Source organism: Saccostrea echinata, unplaced genomic scaffold (genome assembly GCF_033153115.1).
Source record: "Saccostrea echinata isolate AGI-Se365-2 ecotype Australia unplaced genomic scaffold, CSIRO_AGI_Sech_v1 ptg000054l, whole genome shotgun sequence".
In the NCBI taxonomy this organism is placed as follows: Eukaryota; Metazoa; Mollusca; class Bivalvia; order Ostreida; family Ostreidae; genus Saccostrea; species Saccostrea echinata.
The window spans coordinates 690,430-709,990 of NW_026889803.1; the positions used below are offsets into that span (position 1 = coordinate 690,430).

General features: G+C 34.0%; 3 protein-coding genes across 3 annotated transcripts in view; all 3 read right to left on the minus strand.

Annotated features, from left to right (window-relative positions):
- Positions 1–5,464, minus strand: part of LOC133171812 (integrator complex subunit 2-like) — a 275,651-nt gene extending 270,187 nt beyond the window's left edge. The window contains exon 1 of the mRNA XM_061306612.1: positions 5,453–5,464. The gene's annotated coding sequence lies outside the window, so the exon portion shown is untranslated. The remainder of the gene's footprint in view (positions 1–5,452) is intronic.
- LOC133204555 (uncharacterized) lies at positions 95–1,161 on the minus strand. Its single transcript, XM_061340304.1, has one exon. The coding sequence runs from the start codon at positions 1,159–1,161 to the stop codon at positions 103–105; it is 1,059 nt and encodes a 352-aa protein (XP_061196288.1). The 3' UTR covers positions 95–102.
- A 2,170-nt stretch (positions 5,465–7,634) lies between the features above and the next one.
- On the minus strand, positions 7,635–19,087 carry LOC133172178 (piwi-like protein 1). The gene is made up of 18 exons (XM_061307016.1): positions 18,977–19,087; positions 18,047–18,221; positions 17,317–17,531; positions 16,879–17,003; positions 16,122–16,211; positions 15,721–15,898; positions 15,433–15,564; positions 15,161–15,287; positions 13,903–14,020; positions 13,068–13,182; positions 12,730–12,926; positions 10,937–11,088; positions 10,178–10,302; positions 9,740–9,920; positions 9,170–9,332; positions 8,705–8,833; positions 7,977–8,130; positions 7,635–7,751 (listed from the first exon to the last, which is right to left on the minus strand). The coding sequence occupies exons 1-18, from the start codon at positions 19,085–19,087 to the stop codon at positions 7,635–7,637; spliced, it is 2,604 nt and encodes an 867-aa protein (XP_061163000.1).
- Positions 19,088–19,561: the final 474 nt, after the last annotated feature.

Consider the following 19,561-nt stretch of genomic DNA (forward strand, 5'->3'; position numbering starts at 1 on the left):
ATGGCCCATGGGCCTCTTGGTTGAGTTTATGTAATGCGCAAAAACTGCATTTTTTCCAGAGAAAAATATAAATTAGCGGACCTTTGTTTTCGTGAATAAAATTTAATAAACACCCTGTTTCCAAATAACATACAATGGCCAATATTCAACATTTTTTATCAATAGCTCCTTTTCCACGCCAATGGTTTCATGAGGTATCAACTTGTGAGCGCTAAGATGTTCTGCTAGTTTCTTTTTATCTTGAATATTGTGTTCTGCCCAAGGCATAATAATCGCGAGGACATCAAAATTAGCGAAAAAATCGTCTGCACAAATCAGCAATTTCTCTGCATTCTGATGAAAAGCTTCAATACGAACGATCACTCTTGTCTGGGATTCCAGTGTTTCCAGATTTACTAACTGGTCAAGCGAGAATCCGTTTTCTTTGACACACGAAATTTCTTCGTCTATTACAAGTATATGGTCTGGAGAATATGAATTAAACTGCTCAGTTTGCATGGAAGAATTATTTTGAATTATAGTCACATAGGGTTGTGCATTTGCAAACTCAACAGACGCACAAAGTCCATAAATATTTCCTACATTAGATTCTACACTGATGGCAAATTTGCCTATTTTTGCGGCTAAAATGCTGAATCTTCCATCACCTGCTCCAACATCTATTAATACAGAGTTGGTATGGAAGGCAAGATTGCTGTGAACAAGTTTAAGGAGTTCGAATTGTGTCTGTTTTGCAAAATCTTTCTTTTCTAGCGTATTCTGATTGTTTGCCACCATGTGTAAAAGTAATTTTCCAGCAGATGATTCAACACTGTTCTGTATTGTAAGTGGCTTCTGCTGACAGACATTTTTCCTCCTCCACTTCGAATTCTCCCTGACAAAAACTACTACCGTGTTCGAATCGTCGTTCCGAGAGACACCGGCGTTGTTAGTTAAATTTTCAACGACTTCCTGTTCGTCGTAATCACCAAAATCCGGGTCTTTAAATCTATCATAGTCCAGCGAATCTAGTCGTGGTAGGTTAGGTACCACAATTTGTACTTTGTTTGGTGTACTTGGACGAGGAAGTTCAATCAAAAACAGAAAACAGGTGAAGAACACAGCACAAATACAAGACAACACACACACAATCGTCCGTTTCTTTGAACACCGTAACTGCATGACACATCCACCTGGTAATGAAAGAACATAAGTATATGTTTTATTCTAATCCCTTTAGAATTTTAGTGATTATGTTCATTTACATAAATATACATATGCCTTAATTATACTAGTGTTTTAAAAAAGTACGTTTCGTAGTCTATGTGGGAAACCATGGAAACAACGTCCACTTATCCCCCTCCCACTGCCTCCGTGATATTCGTCTTTTCAAGTCAAAATTCCCATTTCCATATGAAATATGTGCTATCCTATTAAGAAGTGACACAAATGACTTTTAATTTAGATTTATACATGCAGTAGAGAGCATACAGGGAAAAATAAGTTCGAGAACTACAACAAACTGTGATTTTTACAGGTTTTATCTTATATTAATACAAGGGTAAACTGTAACATAATATATTGATTTTTATATACACATACAGCCTCATTTGACGGTCGGTTAATTTGATAAAAAAAGATCGATAATACAGAATTTTATCTTACCTTACACGTCAATGTTTTTCATACTAAAGTATGTGTCCAGTCAAGCGCGGAGTGAATCTGTTTTGCTATGCTTAAACTAATAAATATTAAAAATTAGGAAGGTTGTCATTGTAGGGAACACCCCCCCCCCCCTCGCTTACCCTTCATTTTCAAGACACTGGAAAATGAAAAGATGTTTTTAGTATGCAGTTTAGTTTAGAATCTTTCATCAAAACTGAGATTTTTAATTTATGAGTGATGTATGACGAGCTCATTTCGTAAATTAACTGCCGTGTGGAAAAATCGTTATAACTGAATCTTTCGAGAATAAACACGTTAAGAACCCTCTCTACACTACACACTAAAGAGTTCTGATTCTATGGTATTTTTCTGCAATTAGAGTGATCTGCTCTTGGATCTAAATTCCAATAAATAGAAATTTACAGTATATTACCTAATTTGTAATCAATACAAGTATTCTTCATATTTCAAAGGGCCAAGATAAATTAATTGAACACATTATCTCCATGTATTTTCTTCATGGAAGTAAACAACTGTGATTTCTGTTCACTGATACTGTGTTGTGTTTGAACATTTTTCCCGGGGGTAAATGCCACGTACCATATATTAAAAATTAAATAGATAAGCCCAATATTTACAACTTTATTCAATATAATTTTCTCGATGTCAAAAAAAACATTTTGCACTGGTGTATAGAGGGTCCTTAATTTTTAATTATATCGCAAAACTTTCGCAAAGAAATGCGTACTTATTGCGTGAAAATGCAGAACTTCCGCTATTTAACGCGCAAGTTTCGCACACAACACAGAACTTTTGCGTTATATTTAACGCAAACTTTCGGGTTATAAGCTTAAGTTTTGCTGAATATTTTTATGGTAATAATAATGGTTGATACAAGCTGAGTGAGAATACTTCATCTTTTTATTCATCCAAGTTTTTAGTGCACCTAATGATATAAAATGCATTTTAACGACCAAAAAGCGTTTCAAGTACACTTTTAAAAACACTGATTCAACTTCAGTTACATTGAAGAAATAAAACTTTTATTAGTTCAATGTAACTGAAGTTGAATTTATTATAAAAGATTTTGTTTTGTACAAATGATAGGTTTTTAAAAAAAAAAAAAACGATACAGGCACATGTCCCAGAAACTGACACGATCTTTGAAAATAAAATAAGCTTTCAACGTGCTCGAACGTGAAACAGAGACCTTTACGTAGATTATGAAGTCCAACGTTCTGTTCCGAAGGTTACGTTTACTTGTAAATAAAGTTGTACAAGAATTACTTACAAAAAAACAGAAGTCTCTGATGAGACTTTAACTCTACTGGTTTTTACCTAACAAAGGTAGAGAAAAGTTACTGTAGCACTTGGACTTGAAACTATGACAACAACAGTCAATCTCTTTTTGAGTTATCTGGATATTGTAAATCGTAAAAGTTATAGGTCAGCTTTGTGTATATTAAGGGTATCCAGTCATGATTTGGAAGTAGAATGTGGCAGGTATAGAAATATTCCGAGAAATGAAAGAGTATGTAAATTTTGTTTAAAAACTAAAGGAATTCTTTGTATTGAAAATGAAGTCCACTTTATCGAATATTGTGATCTGTATAAAGATATTTTCAAAATATCTCTTCTTTTTGGGAAATAAACAAAAATTATTTCAATATGGATGATCAAATATCTTAATGCTTTGGCAAAGTATATTTTCCTATAGCTTTCAAAAGAAGAGACGTTTTTATGAAGTCTGAAGAAGATTGATATTTACTACTTGTATAAAAAATTGTAAGGCTAAAAGTGCTATGTTTTGTCTTATGTTTGAACCGGACTATGTAAATACATGTGATTTAAAATGTATTGTACTTTGGGCCGATGGCTTTGAATACTCTAGTAAATATATGATTGATTGATTGACAACAGCAATAAAATAATAATCCTTGCTTTTATAGTCTTTTTTGTGACAAGTTTTATTGTAATTGAACAAAAATTAATGTAGGAGTAGCCTTTTGAAAGAAATTCACATAAATATATCCTTTTAGAAACCATGGCAACATCATTTATTAAAATAAAAAAAAACTGATAAAAAGGATTAAGTATCTAAGTGAAGTCTCCACTAGTGTACCAAGTTTTTTATTGAAATCAGTCCAAAACTGCAGGAGGAGTATAATTTTAAAAGAAATTAATAATCTTTTTTTTTTTAATTTTTAGTAACTGGAAACAGATTTAAACTGCAGGAAAAGTAGCATTTTGAAATAATTTCAGATAAAATTCTATTTTTAGTAACCATGACAACCCCGTTCATCCATATCAAAAATAGATATATAGAATCATTTATTTTCAAGTAGTCTAATTGTGTATCAAGTTATATCTAAATTGAACGAAACCTGTAAGAGGAGAAGCATTTTGAATGAATTTCACAGACATTTCTATTTTAAGAAAAATGGCAACCCCGTTCATCGAAAACAAAAACTGATATAAAGAATTATGCATTTATGTGTAGTACTAATTATGTACTAAAACTGCAGGAAGAGTAGCATTTTGAAAGAATTTCACAGAAATTTCAATTTTTAGTAACCATGCAAGCCTGTTTTTCCAAATCAAAAACCGATAAAAAGAAAAAAAAGTGTGCCTAGTTATATTCAAATTGGACCATAACTGTAGGAGGAGTAGCATTTTAAAATGTTTACAGACAAACAGACGAATAGCTAAACAGACAGTCGGACGACGGACACCATACTAACTGCCTGTATATAAGTATTCTGGTCTCTGACCAGTAGAGCTAAAATGACACAACTGCATGTCACAAAACATCATTTCTGATTTTAGAAACAATTGTCATTGAATAATAAGAATCTTTCATTTTAAGTTCAATCAAACTGGATATCAAAATTGTAAACAAAATGATGGCAATGCAAGTGTATCTATTCCCCTTTCCAGGATTTAAAACATCCGCTCCTCAGCCAGGAACAATAATTATTTTAAAAATCATTATTTAATTCAATAAATCTCCAAATTAAGCTTGAAATTGAAATATTTTTCGTGCAACATTTTTCATTCTATTCATCCTATGATTCAAGGTTTTTTGAAATGTTAGAAGTAATAAATGTGAAGATACGGAACATTGGTCAATCTCATCAACTCAGTAAACAAAACGAATCGTGAACAGGACAAGAACACGGAGCCCTGGAAACACCAGAGGAAGAGTAAGCACCCCCTGTTGACAGGTCACACCCACCGTGAGCCCTTTATATTGCTCAAGTAGACGGAGTACTCCGAAGTCAAATTTTGTAGAAAAACAAAGGCCTAGCACTGGGTAAGAAACATGTCAGACAAAATACGATCCAGCGATAGGGTGTATTGACATTTTTATGGTTATTAAAGCGACCATTGAATTTTCTAAAAGCTGACTTGAAACAGGACGGTTGAAATCCTTGTAACATCAACGTATTTGTCTGTAGCTAGCTAGGCTCGGTTTAAAAATTCATAGTATTCAGAGCATTCTCCTGCATGCGTATCGAATCACTTGGAAGACTTAAACACCATATGAAGGTGATGTTGGAACACTTTTCCAAAAAGTAGACATTTGCACCCCAATAAACAAACCAAAAATTACATTCTTTAAAGAAATCTAACTTCCTTTAATTTTGTCTAAGATACCAATGTTTATTAGCATGAATTGAAACTGGAAGTGACATGTGATATCTTGCAATGATATCACCTACTTTTTACATTATGTTTGTTTAACAATTGATGTGAATAGAAGAATATACTTTTCCCCGAATGCCTAGATACCTACAATTATATATACTTTATTTTTATCCTAAAATATACTTATGGATAAATGTTCAATTAGAAAATGCATGACGGGTGCTTTTATTCATGTTTCATGATAATATATTAAATACACTGTATTTGTTAATTTCCCCATGCAATATGATAAACTATAGCCTAACTATGAACTTCAAAGAAATAATATGGGCATACTGAGTATATACTCACATTACTTTGACAATTCAATGTCGTTGCATTTTCAGTTACTAACTACTGATTTCAGGGATTACTTTATGCCAGTGTGGACTGAAATTCTTTCTTTACACTCATGGATATCGTTGAGAGACCTTTCTACAAGGCGATTTAAATTCTCTAATCGATCTCTTAACGATCTTTGAAAGCCCCAAAACGTTCATTCTATGTAAACGGCGAACGCGACCGTTCATCTTCCCAAGGAAAAATGTTCAACGAAGTTTTCTTGAATAGACGTCACTGTTGATTAATTATAAATGGGGAAACGTGCATTTATTGCTAGTTGGTTGTAGTTTTACGTCCCTTGCAAGGTTATGCATACAAAATTTACTTTATCTTGGTCTAATTGGAGTCCAATACAGTATATCTATACTTGAAATTAATACTTGAATCAAATACAAATTGTGTCATATACTACATTTCAGTTTTACTCTGATTCTTGTCTAAGGGCAGAGCGCATTTGCGAAATCTTCGAGTAAAGTGGCAAGAAGTTTCACGTTACAAGGTCTATGCGTTTTTTGCCGGGTTCTGTATCTTTTCGCATTTCTTTGCGTTTATTTATAAAGCTAAATGTTCGCTTTATAAGACGTAATAAGGCAAAGTTTTCACGAATTAACGCGAAAATTGCATCTTTTAGCATAAAATTTGCACTTTTCTCGCCAAAAATAGTTGCTCAAAGACTTTCGTATTTATTTCGTCAGGAATATTTGTTACCAACGTTGAGTGGAAAATGGTCAACCATTTTTTTATTTATCTATTTATTGAATTCTTTTTAATAGTATTTTTCATTTTACTCCTTTGTCAGTGATCTTGATTTTGCTCAAATGACCTTTGGTCGAGGTCATGACAAATGACCTTTGGTCAAGGTCATGACATACCCTCAGGTCATAAGCAATATTTGACATAAGTATGAGCCTCCAATTTTTCTGCATTATATATATATGGACAATTCTGGAATAATACTTTTTTTAAAATGACCGTACACTTGATTAAATGGCATGGATCACTCCAGGACATGAACTATCTTTCAGGTTTAAACTTCCAGTGTTTCTCCATTAAAAAGTTATAGACCAGTCACACTTTTTTCTGCCAGTGACCTTGAACTTGAGAAATGTTCTAGAGGGGGTTGGGGGGGGGGGTGCCCATGCCTTGCATGCATTCATTCTTTTATTTAAATCAGACAAAAACTATAGGAGGAATAGTGTTTTGAAAGAATTTTACAGACATTCCCAATAACAAATACCATGAAAATCACAAAAACATGCATCTTCTTGTAGTCCACTGTTATGCCAAGTCTTATTGAAATCGAACCAAAATATAGGGGGATTTGCATTTTGAAGGAAAATATTCACAATAATTTCTGTATTTGTAACCATGCAATCAATACTATTCTTGAAATTAAAGAGATTTCTCATTCCCAATATATTCTACACCCATCCACTGGCTGTTAAAAACTATGCAAGATAGTTATTTTACCTCCTAAAATATATATAGGAAACATTTTAACAAAAGTATGATAAATCTATCACCACTTTTATTGTAAACTAAATAATATACCTCATATTATCTTGAATAACAATTAAACTAATATTGATAGGTATAACTCAAATAAAACAATTCAATATAATACAAGTACATGTACACACAAAATTAACCCACGAATATTATTTCTATCTAAACATATAACAAGGTAATCAGCCATTTCTAAAGTCTGTACTTCATGACCTCTTGCACAAAAACTCTAATATCGGTTAATGTCTATATACAAGTCACTGTATCCAAATACAGGATAGTATTACTGTTTATTAAAACAATTCATAGCACTGGTACTTCCTCATGTTTCACAGGAAGTAGAGACGGTCCGACAACAACTCTGAGGGGTCCCTATGGAGGGACTGTCCGGTGAGGCAAGCCAATAGTATTACTGTTTTTTAAAACATTTCATAGCACTGGTACTCCGTCATGTTTCACAGGAAGAAGAGACAGTCCGACAACAACTCTGAGGGGTCTCTATGGAGGGACTGTCCGGTGAGGTAAGCCAATTTATGGGCATACTGACACGGTGCTGGGACCCGGATGGTTCCCTAAAATAAACAAGGCATTTAGACTTAAATTGTCAAGAGTCGGGTAAAAGTTTAAAATACTGTAAGTACAGTTACCAGAATAAAAGAAATAAGTTTGTCCTGTGCCTTTTAACTCTGAATCCAATCTATGAAGACAACATCTGAGGCTTAAACTTTTTTCTTTATGTATTAATTTGAATTAAATAATATGTGTAACACTTCTCCAAAGGTACATTAAAGACTTACCGGCCAGTTGTAATACAAATGTGTCAATTTGTACGCCAACTGCTGCATGCGGTCCGGTGTGAGAAAGACAGCATTTTCATCCTCTACCACATTGTAATGTGTTGGAGTGACAGTTCCCTGTCTCACGGACTGCGACACACAAAAGAAATCGTACCTATCAAATTCATGTAGAATGTTAATGGACCAAATGAATTGGAAGTTTTCATAAAATTAAGGAAAAAAAAGCTTTATATTCCATATTTGCCCAATCAAGTGCCCACAACACTTGGAACATCAGAAAGAATACACACTTATACAATATAAGAAATCAGGGCACTTTATATGAAAACAATATCTGCATTTTTTTATGTACCAGGTACCAGGTCTTCACAAACAATTACTTTGTCAATGTATCTTCTAACTTAGTACGAGTACTCTACAAAATTATGTCCTCATGAACCAGTAAAATTTTAGTTGGCCATATATCAGAAATCAGATCTACCCTCCCACACCCTCAAACTAATGGAGAGAATAAAACTTCTTATCAAAACTTGAAAAGAACACGTGTTAAGTTCATGGATCATGAAAAAAGTTATTTTGAATATGGTAGAAAAGAGAAAAAAAATTGTAAATGGATGGATGGACAAATAGATTACTAAACATCAACTTCAAATTGTTGTGGAACAGAGGAAGGGGGTTGGTCTACTTAATTAACAAATTTCTGCCTTTATTTTTATGGTTGGACTTACTTGACATTAGGTCTTGGTTTGGTGACATCTGTATCCACAATTGTTCCAGGGTATGGATTTTCATTGCTACCTCTGAGGAAAAATCTGGTGTTTATTCTTTTTTTCACAATAATGATGGATATCTTTGGCCTGAAAAAAAAGTGAAAAAAAAAATGACACAAAGAAATTAAGATAACAAATAAAAGTATTATGTACGATGTTAAATTCACATATAAATTTGTATTAACTTGAGACTTTGAGTACATTGACTAATTACTGTGGACTTGTTTTTTAAAGAAACTTCTCTCTATTTTACTCTATAACACTGTATTCATACCTTGTACAAACTTCAAGAGTAAATGAATTAATAATGAAATTTACTAATCATTATTACTAATGATCATGTATGTAAAGTAACTTGACTTAATAATGATAATTATATACTAATGATCATATGACTTGATCATACATTGTTTATATGCCTACCTATCATCTGGCTGCATCAGATTTAGTCTGTCAAAGGCTGCCAGGAACTGTGGTTTCTCATGCTCCAAAACAGCCTGTATCTGTCCATCTCCCACACCATCACGATACACAATGACCCGCTTAGGGAAGTAGCCATTTCTCTCATGGTACTTCTTCATTGCAGCTGAAAAACATATCACAGAAAACTTTTGTTAAACACACATGAAGACTAAACAACGTTATACTTGGAGGTAACAGCTTGTTTATACTTTTAACGTTCAACAACTAAACTTTTCAAATTAACCAGAGATGGAGTGGCAGAAGTTCTTTACAGTGGACCCTCAGATATCCAGATTCCAGATATCCGGAAGCTGAACAGATTTTTTAAATGTTCTTTTGTCTCGTTTATCCGGAATTTTGTGTTTCGTATCCGGACGGTCTTTTTTCACCACAAAATGCCATTTTACGTTACATTGTGGTTCATTTACCTGGACGTTCATTTTTAATTGGTCTGTCAACACTTTAAAATTAAAATGGCAATGGCTGGCAAGATGATGCTCTATAGTACCCAGACAACATATCCCCCCTTACCTATGATACAGACGGTGATCCCATTCAACAGTTCCTCCCCAGGGTGTTGTGCCAGAGTTTTGGAATAATAACAGTTGAATCCAGGGTTTGTGGAGCACACCACACCAGCATAAGACAAGTTTCTAGTCTTACTGTCATGATACGTGTCAATCCCTACCAGCATTACAGCATGTCTAGATAGCTAAAAAATAGATGCTACTTTATAAACTACACCTAAGTGAATAACAAGAATAATACATGACCATTTAGTGTAATTCTGAATGAAATAGAAAATTGTATCGAAACTGGACTGCTCCGAAATATCTATCTATGCCAAGATAATAGCACATAAATCTCTCCCAGATTTCCTTGAGATGAAATAGGAGCCAAATAATTTTTACTGCTTTAATAAAAATATTAAAGTGTTATAAATGTTCAATACTCAGTCTCTGTACATACCGGATTGCCGACTTCCCACGGGAATCCCCCGAGTTTACAGTTGATCTGGATGGCTATTTTGGTGGCTACTGACTTTAGGGTCTTTGGGTTACTAATGGTCCTCTTTACCACACACTGACTGGGAACTGTAAGGAAAATCACATTCATACAAAAGGGCCGTGTTATGTTAGGATTTTAAGCCAGGTACTACACTGGATAAATGTTACTCTAATGCCCTGTTCACACAAATGTGTATTAAATACTTAATTTGCAGTAAATTGATGCAAAGTAAAATAATGCAAATTAATTAAACTAATGCAAAATAAATTGCGTTCACATGACAGTTAATGCAAAGTAAACTAATGCTCATTAAAATTTTATTTTTATAGTAAGGCTATTCAGTAAGGCTATTATGACGTCATTTTCCAATCAAATCACCTTATGCAGAGCAGATCCATTTGACATAATGTCATAGTGTCTGTACACATTTTTGGAGATTAAAATATATTTTCTTTTGTTTTTCACTCAAAAATAGCATAGGTAACTATCTATATCTGACCACATGAAACTCTCTGTGTGAACAGGGCATAATAGTGATCAAAAAGAGCCAACTCTCTTTATTGTATACATACAGTAAACACAGGGTTGAATCAAATTACATATTCACAAAGCCATTAGTTTTTAAAACCAAAAATAAAAATCTTGTTTGTAATAATAAGGAAAGCTTATAATTAAATTGCTCCACTACAGTAATTTAATATTAAGTAAGCTGTAATATACCTGGGTGTGTGACGCAGCACAGTGTCTTTATGTGGTCGTAACGTGATTTCTGGTAGTTCGGGAGGATACACATCACTAACTGGGTACTGGGATTGACTGTTTGCTTCAGCACTTTGTCATAATTGCCTATGCTGTCATTAGTCATTTGAGGCCTGGACAACAAAAATATACTGCATTCACAGGGGGATAAAGAAACTCATTTCTATACAAGTTTGATAGCAGGGAAAGAGAGGAAGCCATATTACACGTCGTTGTTGATGAGAAATCAATTTTCTCCATTCCTGTTCAGGTTATTTTAAATTCTATTTCAGAGTGCTTACAACGAAGGTAACAATTTTTGTTCGGTAAAATAGTGTAGGGGTAAACTTATGTTACAGAAACAAATGTGTGCTGGATATGGAAAAGAACTGAAATTAATAAGGGTGGACCAATGTATAAAATTTACAATTGAAGTAGAAATTTTTAAATTTATTTTGAGCATAAAGATAACTGGAAAACTGACCAGTCAGCATGGGCCCCGCCTAGGGGTAAAAATATAAGGGTGCAGCTTACAGAATGAGATTTTACATGATTAAAAAATTTTTAAAAATATATGATGAAGAATAAGCAACAGCAAATGTATTTATAAAATTTCAAGGTAATTTCTAAATATCCAAAAACCAGTAAATAGCATCTCTGTATTTACATAAGGCAGTAGACCATAAGTCTCTGACAAGACTTTAGTTCTACTGGTTTGTACTTTTAACAAAGGAACTTAAAATTATGCAAAAGCAAAAAATTAGAATAATGATCCTTGGTTTAGTTTTAAAATCAAAAACCAATACAAAGAATTAAGTATCATAGTGTAGTTCACTGTGTGCCAAGTAATTTTAAAAATCAGTCCAAAAGAAGTAGTATTTTCAAAAGAATTTCAAAGAAATTTCTACTCTTAGTAACCATGACAAGGCCGTTCATCAAAATTAAAAACTTATTAATAGAATTATGTATCTTAGAGAAGTCTACTTGTGTGCCAAGTTATACTAAATCAGACCAAAACTGTAGGAGGAGTAGTGTTTTGAAAAATTATTTACAGACAGACGGCCGGACGACGAACACCTTAATATCGCATAAGCTCTTCTGGTCTCTGACCTGTAGAGCTAAAAACATATCCCATAATAACTCAATTAAATGCACTTCAACAAGAATGAAGCATGTGTTTTATAAAATGTTAACCTTCAGTAAATGCATATATATATATATATACATGTATACCCCAGGCAAAGTTGTGCGGTATTTGTTAGAAGCAGCTGGTATAAATGACATGGTAAATTGAACACATTGTTTGTTCGTTATGTATTACTCTATGTCAGAAAAATATTTTTTCATTTGTTTCATTTGTTCTCATGTTAAAACTTATAATTGAAAGATAAATATTAAATGATTAGAAAAGAAAATAATATTTTTTTCTTTGACCGAAGTATCAAAGAAAAATTTGGATGGAAAACTTTTTCATCAATGCGCTACGCATTTCAGATATTCATTTCTTAATTATATCTTGTTTTTTATAATTCAATAAAATTATCTCATTGTGTATTTTAACCAAAATAAAGTATGAACATTATTAAATACACATTTCAGAATTGACCTTAACTTTGAAACAAACTTCATTTGCAGACAGAGGTTTTAATTAATCTCAATGTAACAGATAAAGATAATGCTTTAGATTTTCTTCAAGATGAACGTATCTTCTGCATTTTTTTTTACTGGAAAAAACCAATTGTTGATAAATTTCTGTTGGCATTGTTATCACTTACATGACAGGAAAATCTGTTTGTATCCCCATTCTAGCAGCAACATCCTGCAGCTGACCAATAAAGTTGCCCATAACTTTTGAACATTGACTGGGACAGAGCAACACCCAGTTCACAAGCTTGACGGGCAGTGGCAGGTACATGTTGTGCATCTGCCTTCCCCAGGCAGCTTCATCCATTTTGAAATTCAGATCTACCTCCTACAACAGCCAAATTTCATTGCATTACACATCAATATACATGTATATCTTATTGATGTTTTATGTGTACTTTAAATGTTTCAATGTGAGAATCATATGTTTGTCATTTTAAAGAATAAATTCTTTACTTATGTTAATTACCATTCTACGAGAATCTCTGACTTTTATATTCTCTCTTCCTAGAACCCTTCCTTTGATAGTCATCATGTCACTATAGAAAGACAAGCCATCCATCTCTCTCTGGAATTGAGGGTTACTGAAAAAAAAACCCAGAAAAATTATTATTTTTTTACAAGAATCTGTTTTGTTTTTCAAAATAGCTCTGTATAGTTTTAAAGTGATATAAACTTCTTGCCATCTTACACTAACATTAAATCATTGGGGGGGGGGGGGGGGGGGGGGGTTGGTCAGAGAGCCAGCAGGTGCTTGTTCATAATATTCAGCAGGTCTGATTTTTTTCCCTCCTAGATCTATTTGATTTTTAAAGATTATGTTCTCCTGTAACTGAGACTTTGACCCCCTAATGTGGCCCCAATTATTGTCCCAAGGATACGATTTGAAGAAGTGGAGTTACATTATAACAGGAAGCTCTGTCTTTCCTGGCCTAGTAGTTATTGGACCATGACACAACTCCATTGTCTTAATTATCCCAACCCCTCCTCCTGTAGAAGGGGTGTGGAACCATGTGAACAAATTTAAATCTTCATAAATGAATTCCTTGTGTTGATGAATGTTTTTGTTTGCCATTTAACAATAAAAAATTGTATTTCTTTTTCTGTATGAAGACTGTCATAAATGCAGTATGTATTTATCTGTGCATGTTAAATGTGTAACTGTATTACAGTAAGACCAATAGTAAAAGTGTCAGTTCTTCTGTTTTTCAGTTGAGTAACCAGGTACTTGATTAGATAAGGAACCAGTAGTGAGTTACAGGGTATGAGATTTGACCAAACAAATTTATCTTTTCCAAACAAACCTGTTTATTCTCTTTACAAATTCCTGGAGACTGGCTGCTCTATCAAATGGTTCCACACGAGTTGTTTCAGCAATGTCCCGCATGACATGATAATCTGAGCATTGTTGAGCTGTTAGTCCTACAAATAGTTAAAATCTCACCTATAAGCTTGGATCAACCAATGATAAAGACAGATTTGATGCCAAAATTATGGACCTCTAATGGCTTTAAGTAAGAAGTACCAGAGAGCTGGGTAGCAAAGATGTTTCTTTCAGGGATGACAATCGATTACAGAATTGCTAATCAGTTAATTGCAAGACGTTCCGACCAATTAATCATATCAAATGCACATTTTCTTTCCCAAGTAAATCTATTCATACACGGAAGAAGACTAAAAAAGAAAGCAGAAGTTAGAAACTTTCTGTTTATTTTCTTCATTTGGAAACTACATGTATATGTACATATATTTTTCTTCAATTTCAAAAGACAAGAAAAAATTAAGAAAACCATGAACCTTGCCTCAGAAATCAGACATGAATTTTCCAGTGTAGATGTCACACAAATTCATTCTGCATTGTCACCATAATCAAAACTATGCTTGAATTTCCACTTAATTTACAATGCTTCTAATGATATAATTTAATAGATAACGACAAAAGATAGACATACTAATTCATAGTGCTCAACAGTGATTTATTTATTATCATCAAAGAATTGTGGGATAGTCTGGGTAAAGACATGATGTTTTTAAAAACAGTATTTATATAACTCTTCCCAAACTGACCAGTTACCCTTTCATTCTGGAGACCCATAATTATCTCCAATTTAGCTTGAGAATAAGGTGTATAAAATGCTAATTATCAACTTTATATGCAGAGGTTTCCTTTCTAAAAATGAAGTTTAAGAAAATTGCGCTCAAAGTTACATATATTTTAGTTTTTTCAACTAAACAATTACGGATTTTCTAACCGATTACCATCATTCGGATCAACTGATCAGTAAACCCATTACAAATTGCCATTAATAGTATCTTTACTTGCCTACACCAATGAGATAGCCCTACTAGTGAGATACATGTAGTAGAACTGTACCTCTTACATGTCTAACACTACTAATGAGATAGGAGAAAAGGAGATTTGTGAACTTAAGCAATGAGATTGCCCTGTTAGTGAGATATAAAGCCTGTACTTCTTGCAAGTCTGGAACTAAGCAATTGTTCTGTAAGTGAGACAGGAAGCGTACTTCTTACATGTCTAGAACTACCACTAACTAGACTCACCTGTGAGAAAGCAAAGCTGAGGAATTAAGTACACAAACTCAGGACGTCCTGGTCTTCTCTCTCGCCTCGGAACTCGATGAAGAATCAATGGCTGCTCCCTGATGTCAGTAAGGTCAATGTCATAGTGCTAGGAAGAGAATAATCTTACATTTCATTTCTCAATATTTGCTTAGCTTAAAATTCTAAAATCATCAGACTTTACTTCATATATTTGGACAGTGTCATTTTATTTTTCTCTGATAATAAGTCACTGAGATAATTATAAGACGCACCTGTTTATAATAGTCAATGTAAGTCATGCTTGTTCCATCTGCCCTGGGGAACGAGTCAGTGGGATGCTTGGAAAAGTCAACATCAGCAATTTTATACGTTCTATTGTTGTACCTATTGATGAAAAAAAAAAACTAGACTTCAGCTCATGAGAGTCTAAAATGTTCCCAAAAGTTTAAATCCAACAATAATTTTATTTTACAAAGCTAATTCATTTCCAGAGGTTAAACATGATATCTTCATGGTACACTGTGTTATGTTTTCTACCTAGTTATGACAGTACACCCAACATAATTAGCCCTGATCTGAATCTTCTGATCTTCTTCACTGCTGGCTAATGTATAGACTTCCTGGAAAAGAGTCCACATGGTATCGTCTCGAAGAATTTTGTGGCTTATGTCAGCACAAAGGAGCATTCCATGCTCGTAATTAGCGATGCTCGTTACATACCCAGGATAAATGGACAAACTGTCATGAAATAAAATAGGCACTGAAAATTGTTTGGAAATATCATCTGAAAACCAAGTGTTTTGAGTTTCAAGAATAACTGATAGTTACAACCAAATTGTATTTTTAATGTTTGAATGTCACTTTACTAAAACACAACCAGATAATTTAGAGGATGTGTTTCTTCAGAAGTCCAGGAATTAACAGTGATTCTTGGGTGCTATTTTCTTTAAGTTGGACTTACTGGTGTTCTGGGTACTTCTTTACAAGCTCTGGACTCATATCATAGTAATTCCTGCCAATGAATGTCATCCCCAGTAGATTCTCCAAAATTCTGGAACAAAAGGGTCAAGTTAAGTTTCTGCATTGAACTTTCTATTTAAAATCATGTGCAATAAATTATCAAAAACGTAATTCTAATTTCAGTATCTACCGTTTAGTTTTTATGTATTCCAAGCTTTATTAAAATCTGACCATTAAAATGAAAGAGTTGAGCAATTTAAAAGATCTTAAACAGAAGTTTCTCTTTTTTTTTAAGTGATCATGGAAACACTTTAAAACAAAGTAGGGAATTAAAGAACCTGTATACTTGTGTGCCAAGATTGAGTGAAATTACACAAAAATTGAGGAGTAACATTGAAAAAATTGTTTGTAAACAGACAGAGAGGTACATGGGTGAGACACTTGCTGGTCTTCAACCAGTGGAATTAATAATAAACTAGAGCACTGGACCAACTTAAAAATAATGTATGTTTGCCCTCTTCCAACTGAGGATAAAAAAATTAGGTCAGTAGGTAGGTCAAAAAAATTTTTCCCTAGAAAATTTCAAAATCATTGTGAATTTTCAAAATCTATTTTCTGGAATGTGTAAAAAAAAAATAATTGCTTCTTGGAGGTTAAAAAAAGTTTTGAGTTGGGCCATTTTTAACCAGTCAGTCGGGAGAGGGCAACCAAACAATTTTTTAACGATGGTCCTGCCAAGGGTAGAATGAGAGTCAAACCTTCCCAGCAGTACACAGTACAACTTTTCGGTTTCTGGGTCAGACCAGGACATTTCTCTGGTCTCTTTGATGGTCACTCTGATTGGGGAGTTATCGACTGGTGATCCTACAGTTATCTCTGTTACCTGAAACAGCCAACATGACAGGCACCCTGACCCATAATATTTATCTACAGGGAACACGTCAAGTCATTAACAACGTATGCTTCATTATACGATCTGTAAAATATATTTCATTTAGCTGTGTATTCTAATTAGCATTTTCCATAGAAAACACCTTCTGGTAAATCAAGTATGTCGCTAAATATATATATATATATATATTCTTTTATATAAAGCAAATTAAATTCAGAAAGAGCTATATCAAATCTACGCTAACTTGTTGAAAATCAATTTCCACAGAATGTTGTACATGCTAAATAAAATACATTTACAGTACCTTATCTGGCATTCTGTATGGCAGGTAAAGTATTCCCCCATCAAAAATAGTGGTTTTCTTTCTAAACTGTGGGAGCTGATAGAAAACTTTCTTCTTCATTCTTGTGGAGTCTAAAGGTGGACTGAAGTCTATGTGATATTGGTAGTAGATCCAATTCTTACTCTCCGAGAGGCTGAAATAATTAGTCATCAGCTGAATGGGTTGTCCTGTGTGACCTGAAAAGACAATAGAAACAAATTAAAAGCAGAAAGCAAGATCTCCATGAGACACAAGATATCATTTGGTTTTCTTACTACATGTACTTCTATTATAAAGCCAAAGGCAGTAAAATAAGTGTACTAATGGAATGGTTAATGTTTTACTATGGTATTCCTTCATATATCAAGGTGAAAAAAAGCACATAAAAGAACTTTAACATGTATTAATTAATGACTTGTCATAGACCCACATTCATGGTTTCAATTCATTTAAATCTTTCATCGTACATACATGCCCTAGCTAAACAGGAGAATAGGAGGGGGAAAAGTGGTGTAAAGGGGAGAAAAACTGTGTGAGGGGAAAAAAGGGTGAGGGAAAGGGGCATCCCCTTCCACCCATCTAATATATGAACTGGCATTTACATAGGATATCAAAAATCCCCAAATTAGCACGAGTGTTCACCTCCAATTACAATGTATGAGCCCTTTACATAACTTGACACAAATGTGCCTAACTGATTATTATCACTCACCCACTAATCTCTGTATCTGTAGATTTCCAATTCCTCTTCTCACGTCCTCTGGCTGGGCTGGGGAACCTCTGACAGTCTGTTCAGCCCCAGCTTGGGAACCTCTCACAATCTGCTCAGGCCCAGCTTGGGCACCTCCGACAATCTGCTCTGTCCTGGGTGGGGTTTCTCTTACAACCTGCTACCATACCAAATTTTTACTATTGACAGTGTTACTCACACAGTTTTCAAATTCAAATTAGAGTGAACAAATACTGTAGATATTGAAGTAGTAATTAGAATTCTATTAGAAATTAAAAATTTTATACAACTGCATATTATGACCTTTCAAAAAAAGTTTTGAATAAATTTGAGTATCATTAATATTGTATATCCCTGCTGTGTCTGAAAAGTTTTTGTGGCCCCACCAAACACCCCTGAGGGTAATTTTTTTTCTGGGAGGGGGGGGGACAAAATTGAATCTGTTCTACTTTCAATGATGCATGTGTATTTTAAAGTATGACTAATCATGGCCCTATTGTTCTTGAAATTTTTTTTTACTAGTTTTTCCCCTCATACACTGATCCTCTGTCGTGGCCCCATCCTTCACCAGGGAGCCATAATGTGATCAAATTTGAGTCTACACTTATGTAATGAAGCTCTCACATAAGTTTTAACTTTTCTGGCTCAGTGGTCCTTGCATGATCAAGATTTTTAAGTGATCTCTTCCCCTTTTTTTTTTTAAAATATCTCTCCCTGGAATGGAGCAAAGTCCTTCACCATGTTCATATGAACAAACTTTAATTCCCTTTTACCCTGTACCAAGTTTGGTTGAAACTTTGAAAAAGGTCACATTTTGGCTCAGGTAGGCTGATAATTTTACCCATCATGTAATGCAAGTTCAGTATGTATACCCTGATTGTGCTTTAGCAGTAATGTAATGTTTATGTATACCTGTACTGGGGGCTTTTGGGCCTCTGAACTGTGTTCCCCTGGTCTGCGAATTTCATCTCCATCCAGTCTCCTTGCTCTCCCTCTAGCACGTGCTCTCCCTCTTCCCGTCATTTCTGGTATTACACCTCAAAAACTGAAATCAGAAATTAACCATAGACCTCTAAATCTTACGTCGAATTAATTAACAGGCCCAAGAGACATCATGGTGCAATGGCCTCACTGAAAACATACACACATACGTCTGGTCGGTTACGTCTCATCAGACATATTATATAATGATAAATAATAAAAAATAAACATGTTATGTTGTGTTTCTGGTCTCATGCACGACCGTTGTGGGTTTTATGGACACATTTAATCATTTTATATAGCCTTAGGTACCTAGCTAGCGCCGCAATCATAGCAATGTCCGATCGGAAAAATCTGACCATCCACGTGAACCTCGGCATATCATTCCCAGTGATTCAATCATTCATGTTATTAAAAAAAATCTAAAATAGACAGGTCATGAAGAAGAAAAATTTTAGTTTACATATACTGCTGAATGTATATCCCTAAATCGGAGTCGTCATTTTCCATGGCCAG